General features: G+C 36.1%; 1 protein-coding gene across 1 annotated transcript in view; it reads right to left on the minus strand.

Moving 5' to 3' along the window:
- The window catches only part of LOC306842718 (thromboxane-A synthase-like), a 64,458-nt gene that overhangs the window by 28,526 nt on the left and 10,000 nt on the right, over window positions 1-25,932 (minus strand). The window contains exons 3-5 of the mRNA XM_079373741.1: window positions 11,805-11,898; window positions 5,045-5,097; window positions 1,394-1,490 (exon numbers count right to left, since the gene is read on the minus strand). Of these exons, the coding sequence (XP_079229867.1) occupies window positions 1,394-1,490; window positions 5,045-5,097; window positions 11,805-11,898 (244 nt within the window). The remainder of the gene's footprint in view (window positions 1-1,393; window positions 1,491-5,044; window positions 5,098-11,804; window positions 11,899-25,932) is intronic.

Consider the following 25,932-nt stretch of genomic DNA (forward strand, 5'->3'; position numbering starts at 1 on the left):
TGTACACTGAGTTGGCTAAGTTGTTAGCCTAAAAGTTAGTGCAGCAACCAAGGCCAGGTGGCAGAGCTTTGTGCCGGGCCGACTTTGATCTTGTGTGTAGATATTTGTGCCAACGGCTGCCAACACATACTATTTGTTTGTTTTCTTGGTTCCATGACAATCTCCTTTTATGAGTTTTCTCCCACTGTTGGTTGTAGATGTGCTTTACATTGAACATTTAAACATCCATGCACACAAACAGGTCAAGAGGTAGCTGATAAGCTCCAGTGGTGCACATGGCCTCAGTATTGATCTGGCCCTACCATAATCGTTTACCCAGCAGGCTCAGCTCCAGCAGCAAGGCCATCTTGTGACCTTTGACTCTGCTTTGATACATAAGTCATGTGATCATTAGTTTCTGACCTCTCTGGACTGACTGAGTTCAAAGTTCTGGAGCTTTTTGCCAATACCTTACTGTTCACATGACGTGCAGTCTCAGCATTGATTTATACACACCTACATACAGTAAATCCTATCGACTGCATGAGAAAGTGCAAGTAATACATCAAACCCACCCTGTCATTGATTTAGCTGATTTTATGATATATGGGAAATGCTATGTGTGTCTGTAATCATAAATGATGATGTTGTTGACAAACAATTGTAGAGTTATGTGATGACATCACTCAGGAATTGACAGCCTTCAAGTGGAAACGAAAATATTGTAATAATGAGTCCTTCCTTACACGTGTGAAACTCTGACTGCTAGATGATACATGAGTTGCGAGTTATGTTGATGTAAAACATAGTGGCAAACAAGTCTTTTGTGAATGATAATGAACGATTTTGTAAAGTTATTTTAATTTTCCAAGCTATCTCCAGAATGATGTAGCTATTCATGAATGAGCTTATAGAATACAAACATAAAGGTACAGTTATTACTTTCACAGTTTGTTTTATACTAAATGGAACATTTTTATAACACACACATACACACACGTGGATTTTTTTACGTGTTATAAAAATGTTCAACAAGAAAATATACTTATTTTAGTATTTGTTTTATAAACTATTACAGTATTTAATCTATAATAGTATTTAATTTTCATCTAATATGTATACTGTATTTTATTTTTACTTACCAACAAGATTTAAGGTTTAGTTTTAGTTAATAACAACACTGACTTAAATTCAAGAAACATTGTATGAAAACATGTCTCATCTTATTCAAGCTTGCCTCTCATATTTTAAGGAGTTATAGACTGAAAAGACAGTCAAAAACTACTAATTAAAAACTCATTAAGAAGTCATTTTTGCTGTGCATGTATGCTTCAGGCATAATAATACAACTTGAGATGAATTGCTGAGTGTGTGTATTTTATATTAGACTGTAAATGTAATGTCACTCACTCACCATTCTGTTTGGAAACTTATTGAATTCCTTCACCATCACCTGTCTGAGCATATCTGGGTCTGCTATGATCACTATAGGCCGCCGGCCTATATAATAACTGACACACACACAAACAGGGAGAGAGAGAGCAAACAAACAAGATTAAATGAATAAATAACAGAGCATCAGTCAAATTTCAGGGGAATAACAGGAGACAAAAGAACAAATATACACGCAGATAAAGTAGTACATCTGTGGCTGCAGACCCCGTCTTCCCTTCATATCACTGACAGGGGTACAGACACACATCATATGTGTGTGTGTCAAGGTCAACTCAGTAAAGAAATTTGACGAGGCTGCTGGGTTACTCCTTTTTTGGTGTCACGCTTGGCAGCTTTCACTGCTGAGATGTGGCGAGGTCGTACAGTCAAACGCTGTGAAAATGGAGGATTGTGAGTGCGTATGTATGTGCCCTTGCATGTGCCAGCATGAGACAGACACCACCTTTCTCTCTAATGCAACTTAATGTCATTTTTTTTTCTTCCTGAAAATCAACTTCACAGGAAATTGCAGAAACAAGCAGATAAATAAATACCTTTATTAGGCACCAAGAATTGAACATGAAAGCTTGTATAAATAACAAAGCATATTCTATATTAGATAAATGAGTTAAATCCCACCGATTAAAAACCTGCTATATCATGCTTCATTCTACTGGTCATCTTCAGCGCACGCAGCTCAAAACCGAAATGCAGAACATTAATAACTACTGTTATATACATTACGTTATAATGAGAGCACTGTTGTAAAAATGTTGTGAATTATTACAGTTTCGTTGGCATTTAATGTTAAATATCTTTTAATCAAAACATAAAACATTATTTTTGTATCTGTGAGATGTCCATTACATATTTTCCCTGTGTGTTAGCGTCAGTAATTATGACTATCTCTTGGTAATGTATTTTGCCCCGCCCCCAAACATATGATTCGACTATCAGTGGAATATCGGCAAGATTCGAAAATTCCGATTCGACTATGAAAATCCTTAGTCGGGGACACCCCTAATCTGAAGCCATTAATCTAGTCCATACAAGCTGTTGGAAGCTCCTTTTTTCCAGCAGAAGGCTACGCTTAGGTTCATTACCGTGTCCAGTGGCTGTAAAGCACATTTAAACCCAGCTGGGACTCAGCTGGAGGCAAACGCAGCCGAGACAGATCACTCTTATCATTTACTGTACTATCCTTTCATGTGCCGGTGTCAGTTTGGTACTGTAAAACTCAGAGCAGAGCACATAGGCTCTTCATATCATCTTGTGCTAATGAAGCTGACATTGGCAGTCCACATGGCTCTAGGAGCAGGATGAGTTTAATTAAGCTTGCAGCTAAGTGACCTATAAAACACTGATCTCATTAGTATGTTTTGGTTTATCTATGCATCTGCGCTGGCGGTCTGTTCGCAAACCAAAAAGCTGTGTGGAAAAGTCTCTCATGTGCAATACAGAATGAGATACGCAAGAGAGACTAAATATCACTCACACTGCAAAAGACCTTTATTAATGTCATGTTCCAGTAAAAAACAAATCTAAAGATTTGGTAAAACTTTAATGTAAAACTTAAAATTCCATTTAATGGTTTAATGTTCAATTATAGTAGTTAAGGTATCACGAACTAACAATGAACAATACTAACACAATTATACTACAGCATTTATTGATCTTAGCTAATGTTTACATAATACATCTTTAATTAACACCTCAGATTATATAAATAAACAGTTTATGTCTATATTTATAAGTTAACTATTTATGCAGGATTATTATCTGCTGTAATATAAATGGTTTTGCTAGATGAGTATGTAAGCCCATTTCTGCCACAGTTGAGTAAAAAATATGATTTTCATTGAGATACGTAGTCATTATGTAAAAGTTCCCTACTATTGAGATTTTATATGTAGAATAATTTTAGACTTAACTAACTCGAGACAATGTTTATAATTAATATGATACAGTAAGACATTACTATGAGAAAGAATGTCATTTTTATGAGACTTTCTCATTATTAATATAGTATCTTGTAATAATGAGAAACTTTCTCATAATAATTTTATTGTAGCACTTTATTTCACAGTCTTATTCTGGCTGTGCATAGCATGCACTTAAATATATTTTATAATATTTTTTTAAAAGTCTTATTGTTATGACTTAACTAACTCATGATAAAGCTAACCATCATTGATACAGTTTGTCACTATGAGAAACTACACTAATAATATGAAAAAGATAATACTAATATTAGGCTATTATGAGAGTTTTTCATTGTTATGAGAATTTCATTGTTAAATCATTTGGAAAAACTCTCATGATGACATGAACTCAAGTTTTACTATATCATACTATATTGAGAATTTCTCTAAATATAACGATACTAAGTTATTTTTATGACTTGAAGAATAATTTTTTACCCAACTGTGCCAGAAAAGGGCTTCCATATCAGAGTATAGACTCAATGACATGCAGTTCCTTTAAAATGTATTTAGACATTTCATTCACACCTAAAAACATCAAATAAACTCTTCTTTAGCTGTCAGCCATTAAAAAGCCCACTGGTTGACCACTATATCAAATGGCCTCTTTCACTAGGGAATCTCACTCATGCATTCTGGTTAGAAGCCATTTCTAGATATTTTCAAACCATATCTGAAAGATATTTTTGGGTAGAGCAAAGAAAAGAAAATCACACCTTCGAGAGCAAACCTTCTGCGTATGTTATATTGAGCACTCCTGCAATGCGCTGAAACGTCTGAACTTAGATGACTGATGTCTTGTACTTCAGGAACCGACAAGGGTTTTAAGGAGCATGCAGAGCACTGATATGTATTTCAAAGCTCTTTGATTTCAGTGAGAAGCTCAGCCTCTTGGATTACTCTAACTGAAATACGTCGTAATGTCTCCTGACATATATCCACACGACTCTGAATTAGATCCCCTTTTCCGGTCCCGATACCCAATCCAGAACCCCCGGATCCCATTGAACACACATACGCACACACACACACACACACAAGCAGACAAAACCAGCGTCATTCTGATTCTCTTCCCCTCTATTCTGCTCATATTAAACACAGGAAGCCCAGTGGCACTCGCTGCTTTGATCTCCCTCGACGAGAAGTCGGCCTCTCAGAAGCAGGCATATTAAAACACAATGTCTGGCTAGCGAGGGCCTAAATTAGAGGACACTGGGCACTCTGTGAGAGGCTCATGCTGTCTGAATATGAATGACAGAACCGTGAACAAGGGCCTCGTGTGTGTGATGGGTGTTGTACACAGATGCTTTCGTATTAAAATAATTCTATAAATGTGGAAATGACTAAAGCAATCATGTAGGGCACTTTTCATCAGATACATAATCAGAAAAAAATCATTTCTATTACACAGGGGGTAATGAGAAGTCGTTCATGTTTCACTTGGCAAAACAAATAGGTTTCGCATATTTGTGTTTATTAATGCCTCTGACAAAAGCTTTCCCAGATAATAAAAAATAGTTTCTTTCAGACATCAATCTCAGATTTTTTTTTAAACAAAGAAACAACATAAATTTAATCTGATTTCATTTATATTTATTCATTTGATTGACGCTTAAATAACAGTAAGAGGAAAATCCAAGGAGACTTACCCACAAATTGGTCCGTATTTCTTTATTAGGTCAGATTGTGCCTTAAAGAAACCCTGTGCAAGAGCAGAAAACCCACATATCAGTATGAAAGCATATTAGAGAACATTGTGAACACATGTGGTCAGATTTATTTTAGACTGCCAAAGTTTCACATCATCTACAACAATCAGATTTAAAGGGATAGTTCACCAAAAAGTGAGAATCTCTCATTAATTACTCACCTTCATGTCGTTCCAAATCTGTAAGAACTTCGTTCATCTTCAGAACACAAATTAAGATATTTTTGATGAAATCCGAGAGCTTTTTGACCCTGTATAGACAGCAATGCAACTGACACTTACAAGGCCCAGAAAGGTAGTAAGGACATTGTTAAAATAGTCCAAGTGACATCAGTGGTTCAACCGTAATTTTATGAAGCTACAAGAATACTATTTGTCCCTGTCAGTCTTCCACATGCATTATGCAGGGTTGGAAAAACATCTTAATTTGTGTTCCAAAGATGATGATGGTCTTATGGGTTTGGAACATGAGGGTGCGTAATTAATGACAAAATTATTTTTTTTAGGGTGAACTATCCCTTTAATAGTGAAATGCCACAAAATTTGAATATCTTCATGTATTTATTATTTTAATACTGGCATTCTGTGATCTATATTCTGCTGTAAATATTTGCAGCATGCTAATACCTTATTAAAAAATCTGAAAATTAAACAATTGGCAGTAAGAGAGAAATGTGAAATCAGAGAGATACACTATACAGATAAAAGTATTGGGACGCCTGACCATTACTCCAACAGGGACTTAAGTGACATTGTATTCAAATACACAGACATTAATATGAAGTTGATCCCCCCTTTGAAAGCTACACCAGCTTTTCCACAAAATTAAGTGTTTCTGTGGGAATTTTGAGCATTTGTGGGGTGAGGCACTGATGTTGGATGAGAAGGCCTGGTTTGCAATTTCCATTCCAGTTCATCCCAAAGGTACTCGATGGGGTTGAGATCAGGGCTCTGTGCGAGCCAGTCAAGTTCTTTCACACCAAATCATCCAACCATGCCTTTATAGATCTTGCTATAAAAGAGAGTTACCACAAAATTGGAAGCACATCATTGTCCAAAATGTGTTGGTATGCTGAAGCATTAAGATTTCCCTTCACTTCATCCCTCTTTTATGCACCATGCACCTCAGCACTCGCTGACCCTGCTCTGTGACTAGTCTTCTGCTTTATGGCTGAATTGCTGCTGTTCCTAAATGCTTCCACTTCTCAATAATACCACTTACAGTTGACTGTGGAAAATAGCGGGGATTAAATTACACAAACTGAGTGGATTCCTGTCAAATTACCATGTTTAAATTCACTGAGGTCTTGACCACAAATGTTTGTAAATGCATACTGCATGACTAGGTGCTTGATTTTATACATCTGTGGCAATCGGTGTAGTTTAATATTTTATGCTGAATATTTTATTTTTATTTTTTTGCTACCATTACAAGCAACTTATTTTTCTGCCACAGTTTTTTAATTGATGCTTTTCAAATACTGTGGAATAAAACATTCTAATAATAAGAGAGATTTGATTTGTTGAACTGTTGTTCACAGTGGGTGAGCACTTTTTCCAAGATTAGCGCACTCTCAAACATTTGCACAGCTTTGCCATCATGTAGTTTAAAGCAATTATTTATTTCCGCTCGATCTTTTCTTGGATACCACCATCTGTCTTGTCTGACTTCCCTGCACAATATGGATCAATCACTATGACTCCTAAAGAGGCGCTTACTATGTGAACACAGGTTATTGCAAGTACAGCATCACACTTATCTACCAGTAGGGGTCAGCACAGAGCAAAAACACCGACAGCGCTTGGCTCTCTCGAGGTTTATGGGCTCTCGGAAGGTTTATTGAGGTCTACTGAGAATATTATCCTGAAATATCCATAACCATAACACAATAACAGGAATATTATCATATCCCTATTTGGAATCAAAGAACATATTAAACTTTGCTCATAAGGCTGCTGAGATTGCATTGTTTATAGAGGCTGGTGGGATATAGTTAAGAAGTTACACAATGCAAACCATGAACATCAAGTGCTGACTGCAAAACGTACACACACACACACACATAAAGTGCGCTAGTTTGGTATGCATGGCAGCCGGTGGCTCTGCTGTCTCTACTAATGAAGGAGTCGACAGTGCTGGCACCAAACCGTCTGCCCACCCTTCTTCATCCCACCATTCCTGCAGTCTCCCTGGTGGGCATTAGGCAGAGACGTATGTGTGTGAGTATGTGTTCCTCAGTGAGCATTAAGCAGTGTGTGCTCTTCCGTCCTGATGTCCTCTCCTTCAGCCTTTTATTACGGCTCTATCATACGGAAGAGGCTGCGAGTGCATCAGGCAGTGCTGTAGTGAAGTTTAATAGGAGGCTCAATTCAAACAAATGAGTTGCTCCTGCCTTTGGCTTCATTGGGGATTCATCTCGGATGGATACGATCAATAAAGTCGGCTCTGACTAAAACGGACAGTCAGCGATCCTATTGGAATTCTCTTAAAAAGATTAGCCACTTCCAGTTATTTTCTAGCACATTTATGACCTTGACCTCTATGCAGGTCTGAACATCGTGCTGCTTCTCTTTGTCTCGGTCGCTAATAATCTCTCATGTCACTCAAGAGTCATGCAGGCAGACGCGTGTCACTGAGAGGATGTGGAGGAAGGTATGGGAGATGCACTTTTAAAGATAGACTGTTCTATTCTATTATATTCTACACTCTTAAAAATAAAGGTGCTTCATGATGCCATAGAAGAACCTTTTTTCTAACTGGTTCCATAAAGAACCTTTAACATCTGAAGAACCTTTCTGTTTCACAAAAGGTTCTTTGTGGCGAAAGAAGGTTCTTCAGATTATAAAAAGGTAAGAAAGAGATGGTTATTTAAAGAACCTTTGACTGAATGGTTCTTTAGTGGCACCAAAAATGGTTCTTCTACGGCATCGCTGCACCTTTTTAAAGAGTGTATTCTATTCTATTCTATCTTTTGGGGGGACTTTCAAAAAATCTTCTTTGTTTTTTACATTTAACACGACGAAAAAAAATCTCAAATACACTGGGGGAAAAAAAAAGGTTTAGAAACAAATGTTTAAAAAACACTGCAATTCATTAAATTAAATGTAAGATTTTGAAGTAGAAACAATGAAATAGCATTTTCTTTTTGTTTTATGTACAATTTAGAAAAATTAGTTTTTCCAGTGTAATGATTCCATTAGGACCGATGCTGACAGTAGCAATTCTCTTCAAATGATACGAATTTATGTAGACTTTGAGATCCCGTATTCTGTCTGTCCAATAATAATAGTAATTTATTTAGAGATATTACTCAGAAAACAAAGCCAAATATACAATTCTCTTTGAGTATCTAGCTACCATACGAGTCTTTAATAAAACTCTACATGTCTTTCAATGATTCAGTGCCACAAACATGGCAAACCAAGTAATTATTTCTTCCCCAAAGGCACTAAATGCAACCGCTCGGTTTCAAGATCCAAAAAACCTGTGCACTCAGACTCTTGCTTATAGAACACGCAACCTTATCAAATGTTGCAATTCTTACCGTCAGATATCATTTAGTTTTTAATGAGCACTTAATAAAGAAAATTCATCTTTGCCATCACAGGAATAAATTCGATTTTAAAATAAATTAAAATAGAAAACAGTTATTTTAAATATAAAAATATGACTGTATTTTTAATCCAATATATGCAGGCTAGGTGAGAATACTGCTTTTAAAAGCGTTAACAAATCGTACAGAACTAAAATCCCTTAATGGTAGAGTTAATGTGGGCGGTCTTCTGTTAGTATATTTATAACCTTTGACAATGACCTGTTTTTGTACCACAGATGAAGTAAATAGTCTTGACACACTGGGCAGGCAGCTTTACATTGTTAACATTAAAGTCAGCCTACATACTGTAGCTCTTTTTATTTCAAACTACCATGACAAATCCTGTTTTCCAGATACATCCCCTACGTATAAACAGAAAGCAAGTATGTGCGTGTGCGCTGGCATCAGAGAGAAAGAGAGAGAGGAGCTGCATCTAGGTTGTTTAGGATCTTAAATGGACCAAATCTCATGTCTGTGAGTGTTGTATTTGCTAATGGAGTGTGTCATGATAATATGCTGCTGTGGGTTGCGAGAGACTCTGTCGTCTAGTCTCTAAATGTGACTCAATCTGCCCCGTATCCCAAACGCTCTTTGTACATCACTTCCTGTTACCCATGATCTTCAAATCACACCTTGGAATCTTTTTTTTTTACCTTCAAATCACTCCAAATATATATTTATCGTATCTTCTCTTTCATTTCTCTCACATTTCCTTCTCTTAAGACTATATTCAGGGTAGAGTTGTCTTATGTCCCCACTGTACAGTATTGTTCAAAAGTTTTGAGTCCGTCAATTTTTATATTCTTTTTGTTTAGCAAGGATGCAATTAATTGATCAAAAGTGACTGACTGTAAAGACAAATCTTACAAAAGATGACTATTTTAAGTAGGCTAAATGCAGCATTGACACTAATCAGAAATGTTTCTTGAGCATCAAATCAGCATATTAGGATGATTTCTGAAGGATCATGTGACACCAAAGGCTGCTGGAAATTCTGCTTTGCTATTATAGGAATAGATTGTAATAAAATATTAAATAAATGCATCCTTAAAGGTACTTCTTTCAACAAAGTTTCCAATTAGTCATTGGTCCTCATACATTTTTGTTCAGTCTGGGACATTTTTCCACAAAATCTCAAGTAAATGTATATACAGTATATATTAATTTTTGTATGAATTCATTCATGATATATCATAAAAATTACATTTTATATGAAATTTTGTAGTCTCCAATTTTAGGATCTGATGCATAATGAACACAAAATGTGAATGTACTTTAGACTAATGTTCACAAAACTGGAAACAGACTTTCCAAAACTGGACTGGCTAACTTTACACAACTTCTGCGCTTTTTATTATTTTTAATTTTTTGGTTGACTCGTCATCAATCCTAAACACAAACTTTGCTAACGTAACCTATGCCTTACTTTCCTTCTCCTTTCTCTCTTTCAACATCTCCCTTTCCTCTTTTGCATTCTCACTGAATTTCTAACTTGAAATGCAGTCACCTGCCTCTTGAGAGGGGATTGCGTCTGCGTCTCTAGTGCCAGTAACACAAAATGTGCATACAGTCGCACACACAGACCTACAGGATTTAGCTGAGAGGCTGGCCTGTGGAAGTGGGTCAGAGGATTCTGCTAGAGCAATTCTCTGGAGACCACTGTTTGTGAGACTGAGTCTGCTGACGTGTGCACAAATCTACACACACACTAATACGCTCAGACAAAAGCTGCACAACAGCATACAAAAACCCACACACTAAAAAAAGCACATACCTGTAGTTCACCTAGGGAGCTTCATCTAGACACACAGTAATTATGCAGGCATGCATATTTATACCTTTCTCACTTCCATCTAATAACATTTAATCACAACGAGGAAGACATGAATTGAGATGAAAAAGATGGAGAAAGGGAAACAGACAGGCAGATCGAGAGGGAGAGAAGGAAGAGGGAGCCCTGTCATAAGCGGGTGATCGAAAGACAGAATGAAACGAGTGTTGTGAACGACATGCTGTCCAGTCAACCATTACTGTCTGACAGTAACATATTGATCTGAGAATCTATTCCGCACCAGAACACCACAAGAGTTGGAATCAAAGCTTTATTTAAAATAAGCCAGCGTGCTGGTGGGGGAATTTCATTGAAACTTTTTTTTTTTTTTTTAATCTGAAGAAAAAAATATACTTTATAAAATATATTAATATATTATAATACAAATATATTTTATTTTCATAAAAGCAATATATTATAAAAATGAATGAATACATTTTTGTATGAATTAATAAAACCTAATTTAGGCCTGGTTTCACAGATGGGGTTTAGACTAAACCAGGATTAGGCCATGGTTCAATTAGGACATTTTAATTCATTTTTATAAATGTGCCTTAGAGAAAACATTACTGGTGTGACTCTTGAGACAAAACAAAGGCACTGATATATTTTAAGATCAGTCAGTACAAGTTTCTTTCAGTTGAAACAGCTCAGAATTACATTTTAGTCTGGGACTAGGTTTAAGCCTTGTCTATGAAACTGGGGGGTTGATGTTAATGAGCTGGACTTGTTCTTTTATGGCATTCATCCTTATTGGTTACTGGATGAATCTAGGCATTTCACATTCACAAATGAAAGTCAATTTTATACTCTCTCTGGAATCGTACAGCCCTACAGCATAGAAAATGTGGCCTTTATTTCCTATAATCCATGTCAAATCATTATCATTAAACTACAGACTGGCAGAAATGAGAGTCTTCAAGGTAGCTGTTGATTTGCTATGTTATAGCTTGGGACTGAGATTAAATTTAAAAAAAAAAAGAAGGAATTAAAAGTATTAATTTTGCAATATTAAACCCACCCACTCTCCCCGTCCGTCTTTTATATTATCGTCGTAAAAGTACATCATTCAGCACAGAGGGTAATCTGTTTGGAAATCACATGGCATTAGATGTCATTAGCGGTGAGTCATTTTTAATGAACACATCTAATGAAGTGAGGCTCACTGAGAGAAATATAATTTCTCTAGCTTCGAGAGGGTGCAAGGTGCATACGTGTGAGAAAGTGAGCGAATGCATTTTGTGTTTCATTATGAAGTAAACAAAAGTTCTTACGTCTCGAAACATCATGAGGTTCCCAAAAAACGGGGAAGGCTTTGGGTGTTCGATGCCACATCTTTCCAAGACAGAGTAAGGGGAGATGGAGTACCTATTAAAACAGACAAAGAGGTTCAGTGAAAACATCCTTAGTTTGGAGTCAGTGTGTCTGAGCATTATTAGAAAATAATATTGTAGTGCTGTGTAGTCTCTCAATTAATAGGAAAGTCTTAGAAAACCTGCATGTATAATAATTATATAAAAAAAAAAGATTAAATAACAGACAAAAGCAAATCTAGAGCCATTGCTTAAATTCCTTGACCCGGGACAACATTAGGGCCCATTGAGTAAGGCCATACCATAGTGGGCTTCCTTTGTCACAGGGTTTAGCATAACATTTCCAGTTGTCCCCCCTGATGACAACCCTGTGCTTTTTGTAGAGGGGGATGTAAGTGATGGTTCCTGCAAACACATGATGACACAAGAAGTATCGGAGAGCACTGGGAAGTGCTGCATTTCCTCCGAGTATGGAAAAGGGGACCTGCATTATGCATGAGGATTGCATCTGCTGACACACCAGTGCTTCGACCACTTTTAACTTTCAAGTGAGCCGTGGGAGGTAACGAGACGTTATTCGCTCAAAGAGTGCATTTTTGTCCCCTAGAAGTTAAACACCAATGTCTTAATCCACGAGAGAAAGAAAACAGCGAATACTTTATTCAAATGTGTGCAAATATTCGCTAACACTGGTGTACCGAAACCCATTTGCAAGTTAAGAAACCCATTTCTGGGTGTTTCTTCAACTATGGGCACTTTAATGTCCCAGGAGTTGATTTTTTATTCAAACTTTTTGTTATGTAAAGATCACATTAAACTAGTGGTTCTCAATTAAGGGGCTCGGGGCTCACTACAGGACCTTAGTAAACTTCCAAGGGGGCCTCAAGATGACTTAAAATGAGACAAGACAACCACTAAAATAACGTGAAACCAAAAAAAAGAAAGGGGAAAAAGCTTATTTAATGACTGTTTTTCACTGAAGGACCAGGATTCCCACAGTCTGGATATGAGGAAATTTTAAGACCTGGCAAATGGAAATTAATTACATCTTAAAATGCCACGACATATGTATTTTATCAGGTAGAAAATGAGGGGGAAAAAATAATCGATCTACCATGGCTTTATTTTTACTGTTTTTCAAACGTGTTTTTTTTTAAGTACAGATGGAGGACCAAACCTCCAGAAATTCAAAATAAATAAATATAGCAATAAATAATTTGATAAAGCAAATATAATTTATTAATTCAATTTAATCCTGAATTTAATTCCATTACCTTGTTTCTTTCTTTCTTATTGTTACATTTATTTTTTATTCTTTTTAACTTTTATTTACTTATTCTTTTATTTAATAGGCCAAATATTTTTTTGGTAATATTTTACCTAAACACAGAGCAATATTTACTATTATGAAAATGATTTCAGTTTTACACAATTCTGACATTGTGTACAATAATGTACAACCAACAATTTAGCAACAATGTAGCCTCAATTACTATTTAAAAGTAACATTTTAGCTCAGTATAGCTATTTAAAAATGAGTGTACTTAGTTACCATTGCAATAAGTGGAAAAATATTATTTAATTTAATATTCATTTTAAAAATTCATGTGATTTCCACCACAAAATGAATGCTGATTTGAGATGTTGAAATAGAAAGGACATTTACAGGACAGTTCAAGCAAAACAACTTTATACTAGTGAGGGTTTATACTGGAAAAGTCCAAAAGCCTGCATAGTTGAAGAAACACCCTTGTATGTATTTTCTAATCACGTTTGACTGGAAATACCAAACTCTTACTTCAGCATTGTGGCGAGAAGTAACTGCCACCCATCTTCCTCAAAAATAAAAAAAAGTAGTGTAACCAAAAGATTCTGACATCCATCTCCTTCATAATCTCCAGCTCAGCAGGAGTTCATTACCATATTAATTGTCAGATTAGAGAGTGGGTCTTAACACATGCTGTAAAAAAAGAGAACTGGAATGATAACTCATTTTATGACACGCTCTTAATTACACAGAAGCACGTCGCATCCTAACATGCTCGTCCGGTGCTGAAAGACGATGAATCCCCAGTCCAATCTGTCCGTGTCCAGATTCAAAACCATTTCTCACTTCAGCACAAATATATTCACCACGAGTCGTCAGAAAAGCATCCAGTCATTATTGGTTAAGTGAACACAGAACTAATGTGAAACACATCCACAGCACTCAGCAAGGTGAGATCAGGTTTATCCTCAATAGCTGTGGGAAAGTCTTTTAGCAAAACAGGACCAAAGTTGATTTGTCCTTCATAACATGCAGTTTGGAACATTAACAACAGTTTGTTCCAGTTTTGCTGAAGTTCAATCAAAAATCTCTTTAGGGAACATCAGAATTAATGTGTTGCTCAAATAGCAGGTGTTACTGAAGTGTGTCACAGCTCATATGAAGCAGAATGCAGCATATTTCCATATTTTGAAGGCAGAAAAGTCCAAAACTGATCAATAAAGTGACTAAACTAAAAAAGCTCAAACATTAACAGCAGGTCATTTCAATTGAATTCCCTAGTTTAGAGGTCAATGGTTAACGGCCAGTGTTTGGTTGCCAACATTGTTCATAATATCTTCTTTTATGTTCAGCAGAACTTGAGGGTGAGTAAACAATTACAGAATTTTTATTTTTAGGTGATGTCTATTTCTATACACTACAGTACATGTGGATGATTGTTATGATTGACTAACCTCTATTTACCGGCTCACATTCTGCCAAACACTGAATAGATGCTGATGTGTAAATATGCAAAGTCATATTAATGTGCTCATGTTTGTGATACCAAGATGTTATCCGAATGATTAATTTTTGCAGCTTAGTTTCCATAAACCGAGTGTACACTTTATGAACGTTATAATATGTCTACATATGTCCATTTAATTATTTGACTAGACTACAGACCTACAGCACACAACTGCATGATGATCAATTGTAGTTCAATGCAAGCCTGAGCTGACTGACAAATCCAGCGAGGCATCTCCTCTGTGTCTCTCCAGGCTAGATAAACAGATGTTGATGTAGCTTATCAGTGAATACGCCTGGCCATGTCTGAGCCCTGTGCCAGGGGCAAAGAGAGAGACAGAGATGTGCCACAGGCTAAATATACTGGGAAAAGGCCAGGATGGAAGACAGTCCCTAAAAATACCACTAAAATTCACACCCAGCCTCCTTGTTAAATATTTACCTCAGCCTTACTCTCTGTCCTTCCCAAATGCGAATGTTAGAGGTCCTACAAGGTAAGGACGGACCACTGCTGGGCACCGACACAAATATATCAAACCTGTTTCAACGTAAAAAATGTATGTGCAGGAGCCATTGCTGGACACTCTGACAAACACAAACTTCTCCAAGGCTGATATAGTTAAACTTGCACATCATGAAGCCATTAAAATGTATGAGTTTAGGGTGACCTGTAACTTTGGGGTGAACGAGCAGGGAGGGAAGGAGAGATTGAGACGACCGTGTCTGACTGACAGCAAGAGACTCGCTGTGTTTTCAGAGCGAGGTTCGAAGGAACAGGCCAGCCAATGTTCTCATTAAGGCCAAAAGTGCCATAAAGGAGGAGAGCTACAGTGTGAGGTGAAAGAGGGGTGAGAAACTGAAAAGTTGCTGTCCAGATTCTGGGAAAAAAGGCTTTTTTCATTTCTGGTACAGAATCAAGATGCTCAAACTGGCTCTGTTCCAAAAACTAGTGAGCTGCATATGTAGACAGTATTTCCTAACCTCACCCTCACACAACCGCATAGGTAAAGATGAAGTAATTCTTCATCATTAATATATATGATACTGAATATCATTTATCATTAATATATTATTATTATTCCCAGAAAAATATAATATATTTAAAATACAAGTATAGTTAAAATCTAACATATTTTATATGTTAGATATAACATTTTTATGAAACTTTATTTGGAGTATTACTTGTGCACAATGCATATTCTTATTAATAAGCCTAAAATGTTTTTTTAATGTCACTTTTGATGAGGATTGTATGATCTTCAAATAATATCGCCCTTTAAATGTCAAATATTTAAAGTCTACCTAAAATATACTTGCAATAGTTCCACTTTAGCACAATCAAATATACCAAGTATGTCTTTAATTGGACTTCAGCACTACTTCCGCACAATTAAAGTGCATTAAGTACAAAATTAGTTGTTCCAATTTAGCAGACTTGAAGTATACCAGTGTAGTATACTAAAAGTACAATTGCAGGGCATTTTATTAAATACATAAATATGAAAATGTATTTGTAGTATACTTGGCATGAAATAAATGTATTTCAAATACATTTAAGTATATTTATTTTTCAATAGTGTTAACATCAATTAAAACCAAAATACTGCAAAAACTGTTTTTGTTAGTCAGTATTTTGTCTTGTTTTCCAGTATAACATTTTTAAATTAACTTTAGAAGAAAAATTACATGCGATATAGTCTTGTTTTCTGAAAAATGCATTGAAGTTAAATGAGTTTGTGTAAATGGGGAAAGAAAAATTAAACTTGTTTTCACTTTTAATAACAAGTATATATTTATTACCCTATTAGCATATCTGTTTTTTTGCAGTGTAATAATGGGTAAAAACAGACTAAGCAAGTAGCTTCCGCTTTCTTTGATGGACTTGAGTTTGTTTGGATTTCAAGTTCTGGGGGCAATTATGGAGAAACTAAAGACCCAGCAGCAAATTAATTTAGAAATTAATTCCAGATGGGACTTTAAACAAAAGTCATTTTCCAGTCTTTGTGTGGTGGATTAAATACCACAGAAGCTAAATAAGTGTAACATATCTCCAAATAACAGTGAATAAACTAAAACTTGTAATGACTTAAAGTCTTTTCACTGACCATCTGATGCACACACACTATAAACGAAATATTAAAAACTAAAATATTTATAAATGCTAATAAAAATGGGGAAGCACTTTCCCCATTCTGTTGTGTTTTGTACATTGCTTTGCAAATTTGAGTTTTGCACTGATATATCATTATGATATAACTATGGCTGTAAAAATAAATAAATAAATAATACATTAAATTCTGTGGTTAATATTAATACTAAATGTTAAAAATTATGGCACATATTTTACTATAGTTTTGAACGGTTACAATTACTTATCCCCAGAAATCGATAAAAAAAAATCCATTTAACACAGGCATAAGTATTGGTATAAAAATACCAAAATATTTGAAAAAAGAAAAATATGGCATTAAAGAAATATACCATGTTTACGTCGTTTACATTTAAATTGCAGATTCAGTGTGAAAATATGATTACAAATCCTCATGTTAAGTGCGATTTAACCAAGATGAATAATTTCAGAAAAAATATGATTTATTAGTTAGATTTTTTTAATCAAATGACAGCACTAAATATAACCCATTTTGGATAAAGTGTTAAACTCCCTTAAACGGACCCATAAAAACAAAATAAACTATGTTTGCACATTTTATATTATATTACACTAATATTGCAGCCAGAATCACCTGCAGATTTTTAGCTGATAATAACACCAGACTACTTTCTCCTTGTCTTTATCATACGCATTCACAAACACTCATAATTACACTCTATTCCCACATTACAGCATCCCACAACACTAACACATTTCTCAAGCTCAGTTTACCAAAACTTAACAGAGTTTATGTAGCGGACAGTTTGTATGTTTCGGAGAAGGACCTTTAGTATCAGCAAACATCTCCTGAAGCACTCAGAGTCTCAGACGCACACATTGATTCTGCCGGGCATAAAAGTGCAAGATATAATTGCTCTGAGCTGCTTCTAGTGTCTCTCTTGATCATCCATGACACATTTGATTTCTTTTCTATTGTAAGAGCCTATTAAAAATGGGCACCAATAAAAGCGCATTGATTCATGCAGGATTAGCCCATCGGACAGGAGTTTTATCATGGCCGCAAAATCGCCAGCTCCCTTCTGTCGCTCTCATGCACACACTAACGTGTGCAACTGCAGTCACATGGACCGTGATTTGCCAGCTTTCCACTCAATAGTCTACTGATGGTGCCGTGGGCCTGGGTGGGCTACAGAGCAAGTGTGTGCATGGGGAAAGCGATGCCCAGAACTGCTTAAGCGGTCTGGTGGTGGGCAGAGGACGAGCTCCCCTGTGGAGTTTTGTGCAGTACCCAGACCTGGATCAGACGCTTGGCAGTCATGCTGCGGTAGTGAGCTCAGGCCTCACATTTATCTCTGAGAGCAGAGAGCTGCTGCGATTGATCAGCTGTGGAAGAGGAGACGCTACGGTCCAGCACAACACCAAACAATCTGCGACAGCAAGACTAGCGACACACAGCAACAACAAACACAGGACAGAGAGCCAAATGAGTTTAAACCTCACAGTATACAAACACATGATTTAAACATCTTTAAAAGCAAATTCGGTGTTTAAAATGCACGTAGCCCTTCAAAATAAATGATCCAGTGTTGAGAGCATGTTTCTTAGTACAGAATCTGATCTCATGACCATGATGAAGATCTCTTAAAATAAACTTTTCCCATCACTGCACCTCTTAACACAAGCAACATGAGCCTCTTTGAAAAAAAAGGCTTGCAGATAGCATCAAATAAGGACAATTTAACTATTTATTAATTTATACAGAATATCTAAGGTGTATGATGATTCATTTTTAAATCTCATAATGATTCTTTTAACGGGTATTGGTATCGACCAGGGCTGTGATACAGAATTTAATTAAGACTTTTTAAATTCCAATTCAGTTCCTGAATTTGAATTTAGGATGCAGATATTTGCAGAAGCAGAATTAACATGGACTGAATTGTGAAAAACTGTAATTTTAGCTAGAAAAGCCAAAGTCAAACTTTGAGTGTTGGCTTGTCAAAGCCCAACCCCCCCCCCCCCCCCAAAATTGCATTTAAAGATTTATAGGGTATATATAATACAAAGAAATTATAGATATAACAATGGGTTGGTATTAGCATTTACTAAAACTAGTGAATTAATTTAACAGACTGAATTTTGTGTTGGAAGAATACTTAATTTCCAAATGTAAATTAACTGCATTGAATTTCTTAGAATCCCTCTTTCTGTCATTCTAACTCTACTTCCTGTCAGGTGTAGCCAATTCAATTCAAAATCCAACTTATGAATCAAAAGGGAGCAAATTCTTTAATTCAGAATTTTTCATAACCCCTTGTATCAACTACTGGTACCGTGGCAATTCTAATTACCATGAAACATAAGATTCCTCATTATCGTCTCATACCAAATACCAAGGCCAATATCTGAAATCAGACACAAAGGATCGACAAGGTCTCAGCCTGAAATTCTCTTAATCTCAGTAAGAAACACAAATGAGATTGTCATTCATACACAGAAGGGCTCATACAGGGGCGTCCAGTTTGACACAGGCTCACAGCTATGCATTTCAAAGATTCTCCTCTGTCACATAATCAATCGCACGCAGGACTCAGAGGATCACACAATGAAAATCGACCTGCATTTTCATACATAGATTAGAGGTAGAAGATATACATTACATGCGGAAATGTTTAGGGTTACAGTAAATACACTCTCAAAAAAAGAAATTCTATTTCATACAAATGCTTTTCCCTTGAACTTTCCATTCAAGAATCCTGAAAAAAATGTTTCACGGTTTCTACAAAAATATTAAGCAAACAGTTCTTAATATTAATAATACACTGTAAAAAAAAAAACTGGCAGCTGTGGTTGCCAGAATTCTACCATAAAAAAATACGGTAACAGCATTTTAGGTTTTACGGTTTTAACTTAAATTTACAGTTAAATACCGTAATTTCATTAACTGATATAATGTTAATATTCCAACCTATTGGAGTACTGAAATCTGTTTTGTACCTTTGAAATACACTGATAACCACCAAATCCAGGTGGTGATGAGAAAGTCACATGATGAACCAAAGCCCATCACAAGCAGCTTTTAAATAATAACATATATAGAAGATGCACAGTGTCATTCACACAAACACTAAACACCATCATGGTGAGACTCATTAAACTGAAATATGTAATAACATTAATTTAACAATATTAGATGTAACATACAACCCTAATAAACATAACTGATGAGAAAAAACTAAGAAGAAAGTTATTTCAAAGAAATAACATCAAATTCAATCAAAATTTGAAATGCAACGCAGGGAATTCTGGGAATGTCAGTTTACGGTATTTCCCTGTAAAATTTACAGGAACTTACCATTAACCATTTAACAGTTTTTTACTGTAGCATTTTCACAGTTTTTTACCATTAAAATCAGTCATTTTTTAGTGTAATAATGAATATTTCATGAGCAGCAAATTAGCATATTAGAATGGTTTCTGAAGGATCATGTGACACTGAAGACTGGAGTAATGATGCTGAAAATTCAAGGTAATTCGGCCCTGTTAAAATAATTTTTAAAAGTCTAAATATTATTGTACAATAATAATTTCTTTCAATGCATTCTATAAAAACAAAACAAAAACCAATCAAAAATCACTGAAAGATACATTTTTGATTTGTTATTAATATTATTTGATTAGTTATGGATCTTATCCTTTGATTTGAGTTCCAATAGAAGACAAAAATTAAAAATTAGGTGAAGTACTTTATCATTTGTTGAGTGCTATAGTGTAGGCATTACTAGAGGTCTATAAAACTCTTTCAAATGAATACTCTTCTCTAGATATTGATGTAGATCATGTAACGTACGCCTTGCAGCTTTTGTGTCAGTCAGTAAATAGCTATTATTGAACATTTACCGCATGACGCATTTACATTTGATTTGTGCACAGCTGGAGATGCATTCATGTAGACATCTATTTTAACAAAGTTGTGTGCTGTTACTGTACCCAGAGGGATTGTTGAGTGCCGCCATGTAGCTGAGATAACCAACCTACACAGTTGATGTAAGATATTCTTGTTTACCGACCCGTGTCTTCGCGCTATGCAAACTAATGGCTGTATTTTAAAAGCCCCTCACTGAGTTTAGAGGGGTTTTTTAATGACTTCTAATTCCTCTTATCAGTAGGTGACACACACTTACAATTCAGCATACCAGCCTTTATTAAACACACAAACACTTTTCCCTCATTATAACTTCAGTCCGTGTCAGGTTACAGAGGAAGGAGTTCATGTGTCATTTCAGCGCTCAACCATCGTCAACCATTCATCAGTGTGCTTCTTTAAAATGAAGAGAAAGGAAAAAAAGGAACAAACCGAGAGAGAGAAGGCAGTTTGAAAAGAAGTATATCTTGCCCTGTCACCTTCTCACTGCTGAAGTGCATTGTGTGTGCAGGTGCACATGTGTAGCCAGCTGTGAGACAACAATAACCAAAAATAGGCTGAAAAATGGCGCTAAAATAGACGTGTGAACGGGCCTGCTGTGACATCTCTCTCGTCGGCATTAGTCATGCGAGTCCCTCCGGTTCCATAACACCTCCCCAGGACCCAATCCCATTCTTCCGGGCCTTTCCACACAAAACATGGTGCTATTTCCAGCCCCCAGCAGGGACTACGGCATGTCTCGCCACACTGACTTGTTAAAGACGGCTGAGTTTCAGTCTGAAACTCATAGATGTGATGTAAAATGACAGTGGCTTAATCCTTCGTCCACAAATTCTGTCGTTATTTATCATTTTTGGAACATTATTTGACAGTGTCATTATTTACTCACCCTTATATTGCTCTAAACCCATATTTCTTTCTGCTGTGGAGACAGTTTGAATAATGTACTGATTCCTGGAATTACTATGGAAAGGAAGTGAGGCTTTAAAAATGAGATTCAAAAAGGACATGCTCTATATTTTAAATATTTTTATTCACTAAAATCTTTTCAACAAATCTTTTGCTGGAATGATTCATTCATGATTTTATCCAGTTCCCAAGTCATAGATCTGACTGATTAACTTTGAAAGCCCTTTTCTGCCATGAAAAAAAAAAATTAAAAAGATAAATCTGTCTTTTTTCTAGAATTGCATGATATAAACTCGTAATTGCGAGTTATAAAGCCAGAATTACTAGATATAAACTCACAATTCTGTCTTTTTTCTAGAATTGCAAGATACAAACTTGCAATTGCGAGATATAAACTTGCAATTCTGAGAAAGTATCTGTCTTTTATAAATAGGACTTTATAACTTGTAATTGTGAGTATATACAGTCATAGCCAAAAATATCAGCACCCTTGGTAAATATGATCAAAGGCGGCTATAAAAATTAATCTGCATTGTTAATCCTTTTGATCTTTTTATAAAAATAAAAATCACAAAAAATCTAACCTTTCACTGGATAATAAGAATTTAAAATAGGGGGAAATATCATTATGAAATAAATGTTTTTCTCAAATACACGTTGGACACAATTATTGGTACCCCCAGAAATTCTTATGAGTAAAATATCACTAAAGTATATTCCCATTCATATTCACAATTTTAAGTACTCCAGGGTGATTATGGACATGAAATTATCCAGCCATGGCTTCCTGTTTCACAGAAATATAAATAGGAGGGAAAACAAAGCCCAAATTCTCTTAAGCATCCATCACAATGAGAAAAACCAAAGAATATATTTCTGATGTGCAGCAAAATATAATTGAGCTTCACAAATTAGTGAAGTGGCTTTAATTAAAGAGCTAGAGCAGTGAAAAGTCCCATTTCCACCATCAGGGCAATAATTAAGAATTTCCAATCAACATAAAATGTTACGAAACTGCTTGGAAGAGGATGCGTGTATATATCGTCCTAATGCACGGTAAGAAGGAGAGTTTGAGTGGCTAAATACTCTCCAAGGACCACAGCTGGGGAAAAAAAGTCAGAATTGTGAGATGTAAACTCAAAATTGTTAGAAAAATATCAGAATTGTGAGAGAAAATCTGTTGGGCAAATCTGTCGTCTGAATGATTCTTTCATGATTCGATCCAGTTCACAACTTTTCAACTCGCTGCGGATAACAGCTCAATAGAGAACAATAATTACTACAATTTTGGTTGGTTTTCTTCACACAAAACTATCATATGACTTCAAAAAATATAGCACACAAGTCATATGGACCATGTTTATAATACTTTATAGTGCTTTGCATCCTTTTTGACACTTGAAAGCTTCAATCTCCATTCATTGTAAATTCATGGAAAACAGTGACCGTCTCCTCTTTTGTTCTGCACAAGAAAGTTATACAGGTCTTGAAAAATATGACAATGCATAATAAATTTTTTTATATGAATTACTATTTTAAAATGAAGTTTATGAGAGCATTTGACACTTTAAACATAATTTAGATCTAATGACAAGGGCAAGACTGGCTTCTGGTTCTTGTCAAGGTTGTCTTCAAGACTCCACTTGTACTTCATTAACTCTATAAGACGCCTATAAGACGTATTCTTTTACGAATCACAGAAAGATGATCTAATGCGAAATCATATCATAATGACAGTAAATTAATTCAAGCTGCAGGAGGGCTTGTCAATCGCTTTCTGGCACTTTAGCAAAGCAGCAACGCCACAAACTACACCAAGAGCCTGGCGAAAGCGACTGCTGACTTCGTCACTTCATAATCGAATAACAATTGTGCAATTTGAGATTTTAATCTACGTATAACTCTCTCTCTGCACATCTGCAGCATGAGGTGTCAAGACAATTTGGTTATAGACTTTAATGGTGTATGCTAGGGTACTCCATTTCCATATTAGCTGGCCTATCTTCGCGGCGGTCTTGCACGGCGAGCTCATTTACAGCAAAGGGTGGATCTGGGTGAAATTAGAGTAGATTACCATATTTAGATTTATTAGGTGCCCGTCACCGTGGAAACGGAGGAGTGTAGCAGCTTCTCGGGGAGGTGCGAAAGTTTGATATGATTAGCATCTGTGATGGATGAGCTGTCCAACGGCTCTCAATTAAACAATAACTATTCCACAGGCTGGCCAATGACAAAGAAAGTCAAACAGTGTGTGCAAGTGCCTTGCTGCCAAGTCAGCTGTCCACAGCTTGATGCAATCAGCATTGAATGGTCGGCGCGCAGCCTCTACTTTCATGTTGGAGGGCAAAGATAGTCATTTAGATTGGGCTACTGAGGACCCAGAGGGAACAGACAATCTAGCACTGTGGGAATTAGCTACAGTGAGGGTAAAGAAAGAAACTAGCAGTTATGGATGAGGAATTTTAGTCCAAGCAAACACACACGGAGCAGCAAATGTTCTTAAATGCGCTCTACTGAAGCAATAAAGTAGAAGAGGCTGTGCTACATTATGAGTAAAAGGCTGTTGTGAGGCATGACACACAGCTCCTTCAGCTGTGAATATATTCACAATATAACACGGCTTTGAGTGCCATATTGAACTCAAAACAATCATTTGTAGAAATAATGAAACATTTGGACTTCATTGACTTTCGCAGTATATTTGCTTTTGTGTCCTACTACCAAGAGCCAACTATGTAGTGGAAACCTAACTAAGTTCCAATAGGTATAAAGGAATAGTTCACCCAAAACTTTTAATTTGCTGAAAATGGATCCTCTGCAGAGAATGGGTGCCGTCAGAATGAGAGTCCAAACAGCTCATAAAAACATTCAGAATAATCCACAAGTAATCCACACTACTCCAGTCCATCAATTAACATGTTATGAAGTAAAAATAAGCGTGTTTATAGTAAACAAATCCATCATTAAGGCATTTTAATCTTAAACCATGCACCTGGCCAAATTACAAGTCCATAATTTATAATAAAACTTCCTCGACTGAAAAAGTCCATCCCCTCTTGTCCTGGAAGCAACGGTCTGAAAAATGTCTTAATGATGGACGCAGCTTTTCACATGACAAGATTTAAATTGATGCACTGGAGTCATGTGGATTACATGTGGATTGTTTGCTTGGACTCATTCATTGGTGATCCATTGGTGAACAAGTCATGTAATGCTAAATTTCTCCAAATTTGTTCTGATAAAGAAACAAACTCATCCACATCTGGGATGGACTGAGGGTAAATACATTTAGATTTTTGGGTGAACTATTCCTTTTAGTATCCCTCTTCTACAAGATATAGTCCCTGACATTGAACCTTGTATTGACCAATCAGCAAGCAGAACCAGAACTTTTTGTTCTATAAATCTAGAACAGAATCTCCAGAAAAGTGCCACACCAGGGTCAGAGGAAAACATTTACACAACTTTCACTACTGAACAGCACCATGATGTTTTTATAGGGACAATCTCCTTGGAACATCTGGGTTTGAATGTCTTCCTCAAGGGCACAATGATGATCCCTTCATTCTTGTGGGAATAAAACCAGCAACCTTTCTGTTACCAGCCCAAACTGTAGCCACAATACCATAGCTAGGCTCTCAAATTAAATACAGATCGCATGGGGTGATTTTTAATTCTATGTGAAGCACAACCTAACATCTCAGGCTGTCTGCATGTGTTTAAATACTTTAATAACGTCATGCATGAGGATTAAGAGTTTTAATAGACTCCTGCAAAGAATCCAAAAAAGCTCTTCTTATGGAAGAGCGATAAAGTGAAGCAGAGTCCATATGATATCACAGCAGATGTCACACATCTACTGCAAGTGTGTGACCTTTCTGAAATGGTGCCCGTTGTTTATGCAGTCCAAAGGGTGACAGATGGGTTCGCACTCGAGTCAGTCTCTTAAATTTTATGAGAGGATCTATTAGAATATGTCATCTTCTCCACTCAGCCTTGCCAGTGGAGAGATTCGGTCACGGTCACAAGGCCCCTATATTCACATTGTGTTAAGTGAGAGGCATTAGCAAGTTTTCAATAAGAGATGAAAAAACAAACTTCTCAGGTTTCACAGAAGGGGGAATCTACAGTCTTTATGAGGAAGGAGACACATTTTGAATGTAATGAAGACAGGAACAACAGAAGAAGATAGGAACAATAGGAATGAGTGCATTAACCTTTACATAGGGAAGAGCGGGGTAAGCAGAGTCACTTTTTACTTAAGTTGTCCTTTATAGGAAAGGAGAAATGAAACAAATGTCAAACTACACCTAATTATTATATATACATATATATATATATATATATATATATATATATATATATATAT

This window comes from Barbus barbus, assembly GCF_936440315.1.
Source record: "Barbus barbus genome assembly, chromosome: 23".
In the NCBI taxonomy this organism is placed as follows: domain Eukaryota; kingdom Metazoa; phylum Chordata; class Actinopteri; order Cypriniformes; family Cyprinidae; genus Barbus; species Barbus barbus.